Source organism: Pantherophis guttatus, chromosome 16 (assembly GCF_059756535.1).
Source record: "Pantherophis guttatus breed Tessera chromosome 16, ASM5975653v1, whole genome shotgun sequence".
Classification (NCBI taxonomy): Eukaryota; Metazoa; Chordata; class Lepidosauria; order Squamata; family Colubridae; genus Pantherophis; species Pantherophis guttatus.
Window position 1 is genome coordinate 18,648,642 of NC_142078.1, and position 10,678 is coordinate 18,659,319.

General features: G+C 43.7%; 1 protein-coding gene across 1 annotated transcript; it reads right to left on the minus strand.

Moving 5' to 3' along the window:
• Positions 1–289: 289 nt before the first annotated feature.
• On the minus strand, positions 290–7,282 carry EXOSC2 (exosome component 2). The gene is made up of 9 exons (XM_034436071.3): positions 7,112–7,282; positions 5,279–5,380; positions 4,792–4,837; positions 4,026–4,115; positions 3,821–3,886; positions 3,298–3,366; positions 2,911–3,087; positions 2,063–2,191; positions 290–1,779 (listed from the first exon to the last, which is right to left on the minus strand). Exons 1-9 carry the CDS (start codon positions 7,240–7,242, stop codon positions 1,699–1,701), a joined length of 891 nt encoding a protein of 296 aa, XP_034291962.1. The 5' UTR covers positions 7,243–7,282; the 3' UTR covers positions 290–1,698.
• Between the last annotated feature and the right edge of the window lie 3,396 nt (positions 7,283–10,678).

Genomic DNA, 10,678 nt, shown 5'->3' on the forward strand with positions numbered 1-10,678 from the left:
TGCCTGCTTCCTAGGGCTGAGAGTGAGTGGCTGGCCCCAAGGTCACCCAGTTGGCTTTTGCATCCAAGGCAGGATTAGAACTCAGAATTAGAACTTATTTCCCTGGTCCAGAGAACTGGGCAAACGAGACACAATTCGGAATTTGGTTTCGCTCCGAATTAAGTACAACTTTTTTTTTTTTTTTTTTTGCAGCAACCGCAAAATTGCAAAGACAGCAATTCCAATTCGCTGCCCCCAAAATCGGAAGACTATTCTCTCGGCTGCCTTTGCAAACCACGATGTAAAAATAGAAATTTAAAAGATTATTTATTGATTCGACACATTTAAATAGCCTTCCAAACTTGCTCATAGGTGATTCCCAGGCGGCTTGTAACATTTTCTTTAATTAAGATACACAGTTTAAGGAGGAGAGACGTAAATTACACAGGAATTGGAGATGGGTAGGTTCTCTTTTTTTAACATCAGATCCTTTTTTGCGCTAATGAACGGTTTTTATGCTTAAGAAATCTCTTTTGTTGTGCAATTTTTGGATTTTTCAATCGATGCTGAATGTCAAAATCAAGCATTTATCAGGCTAGGGACAAGCACCGGAGCAATGTTCAAACAAACAAACAAAAAAAAAAGGAATAAAAAACTGGAATGCAGAGAGATGTTGTTTGAGAAAAAGAAGGATGAGAATTATATTAGCTCTTCCTTTCTGCTCATCCTTCCTGTTGAGTCTAGAACCTTCTCCAATTATATTTCCAAGTTAAGATGTCATGGATCAGGGAGATGTCTGAGGTTTTGATGTTATTCACAGAAAGGGAGAAGATGGACACACAATGGGACCACAGCTCTTTGTGGCCTGGGTGCCACAACAACCTGGGCCGCAGCCTACTACTGGACCACAGCCCGTTAGGAAACCAGGCCGCGCAAGGAAGGAAGGAAGGAAGGAGAGGAATGGGATGGATGGGAGAAGGAAGAGAGGGATGGGATAAGGAGAGAAGAAAAGATGGAAGAGGGGAGGGAGGGAGGGAGGGAGGGAAAGATGGAAAGAAGATATGAGATGAATGGGATGGATGGATGGATGGATGGATGGATGGATGGAAGGATGGAAGGAAGGAGATGGATGGGAGAAGGAAGAGAGGGATGGGAGAAGGAAAGAAGAGAAGATGGAAGAAGAGAAGGGAAGGAAATGAAAGATGGAAAGAAGGAAGAGATGAGATGAATGGGATGGATGGAAGGAAGGAAGGAAGATGAATGGGATGGATGGAAGAAGGAAGAGGGATGGGATAAGAAGGGAAGAAAAGATGGAAGAAAAGGAGGGAGGGAAGAGAAAATGGAAAGAAGGAATATATGAGATGAATGGGATGGATGGATGGATGGATGGATGGTGGAAGGGAAGGAGGGAGGGAGGGAGGGAGATGGATGGATGGAAGAAGGAAGAGGGATGGGATAAGAAGGAAAGAAGAAAAGAGGGAAGAAAAATGGAAAGAAGGAACATATGGGATGGATGGATGGAAGGAAGGAAAGAAGGAAGGAGATGGATGGGATGGATGGAAGAAGGAAGAGAGGGATGGGTTAAGAAAGAAAGAAGAAAAGATGGAAGAAAAGAGAGGGAGGTTTGGAAGAAAAGAAGGAAGATGAGATGAATGGATGGATGGATGGAAGGAAGGAAGGAAAGAATCCTTGCCGCTCCTCACCACTCCTTCTCTACCATCATCCTTCCAGCTCCAGGAGCCTCTGGCGTGTCTCCAACGCAATCTCCTCCACCACTTCTGGTTTGAGAAGGTCTTTGATCTGCAGGAAAGGAGGAGACATCCAGATAAACGTCACGCTTCCCTCTTCCCCCCCACCTCTGGCTTGGAAGCCCCCTTGCTAACTTGAGTTCCTGCTGGGCAACTCTGGGGGCTGGAAGTCCTCACGGTACTTCCCCTTTGCCAAGGTTAAGAAACTCGGCCTCGGAAGGCTGCCCCGCCAAGGGGTTGGGCGTGCAACCCAACCCGTTTCCCTGCGAAACCTTGAAGGAACCTTCAGGTTCCCCGGTGGAGACCCGGTGCCCAATGCCAAGGAGAGGCTCTACCTGGTGAGGGAGAGAAGCTTCGTAACAGTAAAGGATGCTGGTGTCGTACAAAGTCATCTTCTGGGAGACCAGAGCCAGGATACAGTTTCGGAGGCGGGAGATGACCTCGCGGTCAGACAGGGGCACCGGCTGAAAAGACAGACACGGGACCTTAGCAGCTTCATGCTTGGAGCGTATCCGGTAGTCCTCCGCTTATGACCATTCATTCAGCAACCGTTCAAAGTTATGACGGTGCTGAAATACTCCACTCTTTCTTTCTTTCTCTCCTTGTTTCTTTCCTTCCTCCCTTCCTTCCTCCCTTTTCCTCTTTCCTCCCTTTCTCTTTCTTTCCTTCTTTTTCTTTTGTTTTCTTACTTTTCTTTGCTACCTTCCTTCCCCTCCTTCTCCCTTCTTCCCTTCCTTTTCTTCCTCTCTTCTTTTTCTTCCTTCCTTCCATCTTTCTTTCTTTCTTATTTATTTATCACACTTCTTCACCACTCATCTGCCTCGGAGTAGAGCTCTGCGCAAAGTACCATTTAATCAATAAAATTAAGCATTTAATAACAGAATAATTTAAGATATTTTTTTTTTAAAAAAAGAAAAACATAAAACAATATAGAATTCTGTATTGGCCAAGTGTGACTGGACATACAAGAAACATTTTAGAATTACAAAAGAGACTTCCAGGAATGGGGAGGTTAGCAGTTGTTAACACAGTAGATGAGGGGTCTCATTGTGTACCCCCCCTCCCATCCAAGGCAGGTTTTGACCCATTCGCAGAAGGCCAAGAAATCGGGGGCTTTCCTCATGAGTTCCCCAAAGTTTTTGCAATCTCTTCGGTCATGGTATTCCCCAAGCCTTCAACTCACCTCCAGGTTAGCCACAAAGCCCCCAGCCTCATCCTCTTTCTGCTCAGGGGTGGGGTAAATCCAGATATACCCATTGTTGCCAAGAATGATGGAGGCCCCACACGGTAAGTCGTGGAAGTGAGTTTTCTGACGTTTCACCAAGGATGGGGAGACCTGGACTAGGACCCCTTGGCCGAGCTGGAAAGAGAAATAATAAGGCCACGAGGAATAAAAGTGAGGGTCAGCAGGTTGGAAAAAAAAAAGATTATATATTTGATATATGAAGAATATTCGTTGTTTTTGGGGTGGTCTTGACTGCAGCTCTGCCTCCTGTTCCACAAAGCCATCCCTGCTCCCCCTTACGAAGTCCTCTCTCAACGCATTAAGGAGAAATGAAAAGCAACTCGCCTTTCCGTATTTGAGACTTCGAGTGTGCAACGAGACTGCCCCATCGGAAAACACCGCTTGGACTTCGGCCTGCCGGGAGCATTTAAGGAAATAAAACCACAGTTGGGTTTCCCCTGCATTTCTACCACCGATAAATACAAAGCCAACCGATTTTCAAAGATTGAAAGATCTGAACTTTATTCAAAGTTCTCCTTCCAGAATGACTGACTTGCTCTTCCCAGCATCTAGCCAGGTGTGAGAGCTAAAGGTATTGGGAAACGTATGCTAGCTGAGGAATTCTGGGAGTTGGAGTCAAGGGGCCAAGGTTGAGAAACACAGACCAAGCTTGGTATTATGGGCAGAGCCCAGCAAACGAGGTTTTAACACAAGCCAACCATAAAAATGTTCAGCAGTCAACGTGGCGACTTGCAGGAGGGATGGAATGCAGGTCCCATCATCCCAAAGTATGGGCAACGGTGCTCCATCAGCAACAGGGTCAGAACAAGATTCTTAAAAAGAGGTTCCCCCCCAAAAAAAAGGATACGCTGACAAGGTCCCCTTCCTGGAGGAAATCCCGCATGGCCAGCTCGTCTTCTGCAGACCGGCGTCTCTGGGGAACAAATACAAATTGAATTGAATAACTTTTATTTGGCCAAGGGTGCTTTTAGACACACAAGGAATGCGTCTCCGCTGCAGGAACTTTTAGAATTTAGCATAACAGAGTTGGAAGGGACCTTGGATAAACTCACCAACTCTCCACCTGGAAGATTCATGGATGAGAGCAATAGCACAGATTCTAGCCTAGAGTTGGTCTCGACCTTCCATCGTTTCTGCTGAACCTAAAAAAAATTATATATATATGTATATATATATATATATATTCAAACTTCTTCAAAATGCTGTCCACCCAAACAATATTTGAATATTGAACAATATATTCAAATATTGAAATAGACAATATTTGGCAGATAATTGGTCGTCCTAAACCACCCCATTCTTCAGCAGACGTCATTTTAGGAGTTATTGTCCTATGTTTTACATTCCTAACAAATTGTTCCACACAGTGGACAAACCCAGCAGCGCAGAAAAAAGTAGTAGCAAATATTTTCAACATGGCACTTTTTAAAAAAATACAAATTCAGAACTCCCACTGGAAAAAAGTAACGACAGAATTCTTGCGGTTCTGCATATTTCAGGGAGGGAGGGAAGGAAGGGGGAGGGAGAAAGGGAGGAAGGGAGGAAGGAAGGGGAAGGAAGAGGAAGGAAGGGACGGGGAAGGAAGGAAGAGGGAGGGATGGAGGGAGGAAGGAAGGAAGGAAGGAAGGGGAAGGAAGAGAAAGGAAGGGGGAGGGGGGAGGAAGGAAGGGATGGATGGGAGGGAGGGGAGGAAAGAAGGGAGGGAGGGGGATGGATGGAAGGGAGGGAGGGAAGAAGGAAGGAAGGGATGGATGGGAGGGAAGGGGGAAAGAAGGGAAGGAAGGAGGGAGGGGTGTATGTTTTAAATGAAAACATTACCTCTGTAATTCGCCCAACCACGATGTCTCCAACCTCACCATTGTACCTGCCAGGAAAATCAAGAAGAAACATGATCCAAGAACTCCCCAGCTAAAGGTAGAGAACGTGTAACCTTATGCCGTAATAAATGTGCTCATCTTGAAAGCAACCCTTGAGATTACGGGGTTACTTTCCAGCATTAAATCAGAGGTGGGAACAGGAACAGGAAGAAAAAGCTCGGATCTACGATAATCAAGCCGACGCACCGAAGTCCTCCGTGGAGAATTATGAATTTAATTTAAAGGCTTTTCTCCATTTAGTAACCTTTTAAAAAGCCTGGATTTCAACTCTCCCAGAATCCCCCCGGCCAGCCATGCTATCAATACATCATCTATCATCAGGCTGGCTGGGGAATTCTGGGAATTGAAGTTCAATTCCACGCACAGCGTACCTGGCTTATAATTCCTAGGATCAGGTATTTTAAACACCACTTCTTTTTTTTTCTCACCTGGTTTTTAACGCTTTGACACACACCAGTTTGTTCACTCGCTCCACAACTCCAGCCACCGAAGCGATCAGCTTCTCATCCCCAAGGTAGGTTCCGTGGCCCCTAAGCAAAACCAAAGGGAAAGAAAATGAAAACAGGGGAGGAGAGAAACGAGGGGAAAAAAATGTGTGGATTGTTTTACATCCTTTTGGAATAGAGACATAGACATAGATAGATAGATTACAGGTAGTCCTCAATGTACAACAGTTCATTTAGTGACTTTTCAAAGTTACGACGGCATTGAAAAGGGTGACTTATGACCGTTTTTCACACTTATGACCGTTGAAACATACCCAGTCAATGGGGAAGGCAGATTCACTTAACAACCGTGTTACTAACTGAACAACTGCAGTGATACACTACACAACTAGGGCAAAAAAGATCATAAAATGGAGCATAATTCACTTAACAAATGTCTCACTTAACAACAGAAATTTTGAGCTCAAAAACAACCCAGTTCAGAGAGGACCAAGGACTCCTCAGTCCTCCCCCCCTTCTCCACAAACCCAACGGCCTTCTAGCACTGATGGTGTTACCTAGTTTGGGTCATGAAATGGTCTACAAAAAAATGAACCAAGGAACTCAAGAGAGCCCCAAGGACCTCTCCGATGGGTGACAAATAAATGACAAATAGATAATAGGTAGAAGATAGATAGGCGATGGATGATAGATAGAAAGAAGATAAACAGAGGATAGAGAAAGAGATGATAGGTGGGTTAATGGATAGATACGTATTGATAGATAGATAGACGGATGGATGATAGATAGATAGATAGATAGATAGATAGATAGATAGATAGATAGATGATCGATAGATGATGGATGGATGATAGATTATGGGTAGGTAGGTAGGTAGGTAGTAAGATAGATAATAAATGGATAGATGGATGGATGGATGGATGAATGATAGATGATAGATGGATGATAGGATGGATGGATAGATAGATGGATAGATAATCGATAGATTTGATAGATAGTAGATAGATAGATGATAGATGGACGGATGGATGGATGATGGATGATAGATGATAGGATGGATGGATGGAAAGATAGATGGATAGACAGATAATCGATAGATGATTAATAGAAGATAGATAGATAGATAGATGTCTATCATCTGATGATCATCTGATGTCTATCATCCATCATCGGATGGATGATTGGATGGATGGATGATAGATGGATGATAGATGATTGATAGATAGAAGATAGATGGATGGATGATAGATGAAAGGATGGATGGATGAACAGATAGAGGGATAGATAGATAATCAATAGATGATTGATTGATAAATAGAAGATAGATAGATAGATAGATATGGATAGATGGATGGATGATAGATGATTGATTGATAGAAGATAGATAGATGATAGATGGATAGATAGATGGACAGAAAAATGATAGATACAATTTTTTCACATTTCTTTTCTGCAAAATCTTTCCAGACCTGCATGCTGGGAAATCCAATTCCTCCCACCCTCCTTCATGCAGCCTCTCTTACTGCCCCAGGAGCCCCCCCTCCCCCACCCTTTTGGACCACCGCCTTCCCATGGGGTGGGGTGGGTGGGTGCCAAGGGTGGCTGGCTCCATGCTCTCTGCCCATGCTCAGGAGACCCCTCTCGCCTCCCCTTGCAGTCCTCTTGCAGCAGAATGCAAAAGGCTCCAGGAGGGGGGGGCTCCTGAGCATGCGCAGAGCATTGCAAGACCCAAGGGGGCTCCTGAGCATGCGCAAAGCGCACCCTGGGGCTCCAATGCAGCCCTGCGGGGGGGAAGGAAGAGGCGTCCGCCCTCACCGCATGTAGCCCGGGTCCGTGGTGATGGTGTCCCCGGGGACCACTAAATCCCGGTCCCCGCCGCTGCTCCGGGACAGGTTGGACGCTAAACGTTTCCGCGCCGTGGGAAGCCTGAACTCCAACGCCGCCATCTTGGTTGAGGGCGCACCGACCACGCGCGCAGGCGCAGAACCTCCCGCGCGCGGCCTCTGCGGCCGGCATGTCTACTCCTGGCGGGCCCTTAGAGGAAAGGGTTGCGAGCGCAGAATGCGACACCTCCGGCTTCCATTCGCGGCGCTGGGATTCTCCTGCTTGAGCAGGGGGCTGGACTAGAAGACCTCCAAGGTCCCTTCCAGCTCTATTCTGATTCATCTCTAAGGCACCGAGACTTCCCGCCATTGCAACGGCTGCATTTGACACCCACCCACCCACGCAGAGGGGATGATGCAAAGAGAATAACAGAGCCGGAAGGGTCCCTAGAGGTCTTCTAGTCCAACAACCCCCTGCTCAAGGAGGAGAGCTTATATAGACCATGTCAGGCAAATGGCTGACATGGAAAAAATTATCCTGTAATCTGCAACTACTACACTGCAAAAACATTATGGACTTACACGGTTCGATCAGGATAAAGCAACAGACGCCATTTACATAGACTTCTGTAAAGCCTTTAATTCAGTGGTACACGACAAACTACTTCTAATACTAAAATCTTATGGCATTTCTGGACTCCTGCATAAATGGATAGCTGCCTTCCCGTCAAACAGGCAAAATAGGAAGCGCTCTATCAAATCCTGTACCTGTTAACAGCGGTGTTCCCCAAGGCAGGATTTTAGGTCCAACACTCTTCATACTTTACATAAACGACCTTTGCGATCATATTAAAAGCAACTGTGTTCTCTTCGCTGATGATGTAAAACTATTCAACACTACCGACAATGCTGCTACCCTTCAAAAAGACCTTGACTATGTGTCAGATTGGTCAAACATAAAATACAAATTAGATGGACATGACCTTGTAGATGACCCTCACTCTCTCAAGGACCTTGGAGTACTCATTTCTAAAGATCTAAGTGCCAGAGCTCACTGTAACAACATTGCCAAAAAGGCATTAAGAGTTGTTAACCTAATCTTGTGTAGCTTCTTCTCTGGTAATATTGTACTGCTAACTAGGGCATGCAAAACCTTTGCTAGACCAATTCTCGAATACAGCTCAGCTGTCTGGAACCCGCACTGCATATCAGATATAAATACAATCGAGAGAGTCCAGAGATAATTCACGAGAAGAGTCCTCCATTCCTCTACCCGTAATAAAATACCTTCTGCCACCAGACTCCAAATTTTGGGCCTAGACAATTTAGAACTACGCCAACTTCAGTCTGACCTAAACGTAGTACATAGAATTATCTGCTACGACATCCTACTTCTCAATGACTACTTCAGCTTCAACCACAACAATACACAAGCACACAATAGATACAAACTCAAGGTAAACTGCTCCAAACTCGATTGCAGAAAATACGATTTCAGCCACAGAGTGGTCAATGCCTGGAATGCACTACCTGCCTCTGTGGTGTCTTCCCCAAACCCCCAAAACTTTAATTAAATTAAATTAATTAATTAATTAATTAAATTTAATTTAGACTGTCTACTGTTGACTTCACCCCATTCCTAAGAGGTCTGTAAGGGGTGTGCATAAGTGTACCAGCGTGCCTTCCGTCCCCGTCCTAATGTCCATTTCATGTATTCATAATCATGTTCATACTTTTATCTGTAATCTTATATATGCTTGACAAAATAAATAAATAAAAGAATAAATAAATAAAAGAGGGCTGGAGAAGGCGGATGCAGTCCAGCTCTGCGCCTATTTTTAAAAGCGGTGCTCTGTCGCCCTCTAGTGCCCATTTAGAGGATATGCTTTATTTCCTCAAGTCTGCTGTTAATTTAAGTACATTAAGCACATAATTGAAAGTGTTAAGTGAGTTTTGTCCCATTTTATGACCTTTCTTGCCACAGTTAAGGGAACCACGCCGGTTGTTAAGTTAGTAACACAGTTGTTAAGTGCATGTGGCTTGTCAGAAGTTTGCAAAAGGGGAACATGTGACCCTGCGATCCTCATAGATATGAACCAGTTGCCAAGCATCTCCATTTTGATCATATGACCTTGGGGGTTATAAGTGTGGAAAACAGTCATAAAGTCACTTTTTCCATTGTCTTTGTAACTTTGAATGTCACTAAACAAATTGTTGTAAGTGTACCCAGTTCCACTTTCCTTCCTTTGGAAGGATCCATCGAGGACCTCCCCCCAAAAAATGCTTTTCTAAATTGGCAAATTTGAATTTCATAGATTTATAGATTCGAAGAATCACAGAATTGTAAGGTTTTGGGAAAGGAAACCAATTGTGACAACGTTCACACACTTCCCTACATCAAATTGTATTATGATGAACTGAGGAATTCTGGGATTTGAAGTCCACTGGCTGAGGAATTCTGGGAATTGAAGTCCACACATCCTATCTGGGGAATTCTGGGAGTTAACGTTACGGAGGTTGAGAAACATTCATCAAATTGTAAAACTGATCTGTGAAAGGAGTGTAAGCATTTCTTAAAAATCAAAGAAAAATCAGCCCAGGCCAGCAAAGGAAACAAAGAGGACTAGAAACTTGAAATCACCTCTTCCCTTATTCCCAGAACACAGCAGTATAAACTATCCATCCTAAAAAGCTTTTCATTTCACGTCATATTATGTTCATGTTTTTATTATTATTCTTTATTTAGAATACAAGAGCATGAGAGATACAAAGATATATTTATATATATATATATATATATTTATGTATTTACAGCTGTGTACATCATACAATTATCATATAATTGATATTAAAGTGTTGGGGATTTTTTTCCCTTTTGTAAATAGGTGTTTTACATTATTTTTATCTACAAGGTTAAAGTGGCCACTGTGTATGACAACTCACGACATCTTATCCTTATCAGGAGAGATTTTTTCCTATGCAGCCGGGGAATTTTGCGTTTCTTAAAAATGTCTATTTTACAGAAAAAAAACCCTGTCCATTCCTGAATCCCATTTTAGGTCCGTGATGGGAATTAGGCAAAGAAACTGTTTCTTCTGTACGTCGAAGGTGGAAGTCGGTACCAAACATTTGCAAAACTTTGATTTGACAAAAGGACAGAAATTGCACAATTTTTTTTTTCCTGGAGAAACCTAGGAAAGTTGCAATCCCAGGATACAAAGATGAGTAGAATCCTTTCCTAAAACAATGTCTCTGTTTTTATTTCAAGTCTTTCTTTTTTCCCCTCCAAGTTTTAAACGTGAGTGGGCAACTGGTTTTTTTATCCATCAGACAAACTTACACCGGGAGAGAGGCAGAAAAATGTGTTGCAACCGGTTAAAATTATATTTTAAAAAGAGAGAGCCATTTGCAAAGACTGATTGATTGATTTCACCTCTGATAAATGCAGTGCAGAGGTGCAGCCATCTTGTCTTGGGCTGGGAAGCTAAGCAGGGTTCAGCCTGGTTAGTAGTTGGAGGGGACTGGAGTGGAAGAAAGGAAATTGATTTTATTGATTTGT

Excerpts from the sequence above, each read along its gene's own strand:
- EXOSC2 (XM_034436071.3), bottom strand. The coding sequence starts at position 7,242 with ATGGCGGCGTTGGAGTTCAGGCTTCCCACGGCGCGGAAACGTTTAGCG. Across the intron at positions 3,887-4,025 it reads ATCTTCCAGGTGGAGAGTTG|AGACGCCGGTCTGCAGAAGA; the intron begins GTGAGTTTATCC and ends TTTGTTCCCCAG. Across the intron at positions 3,088-3,297 it reads GAAGTCTCAAATACGGAAAG|CTCGGCCAAGGGGTCCTAGT; the intron begins GCGAGTTGCTTT and ends TTCTCTTTCCAG.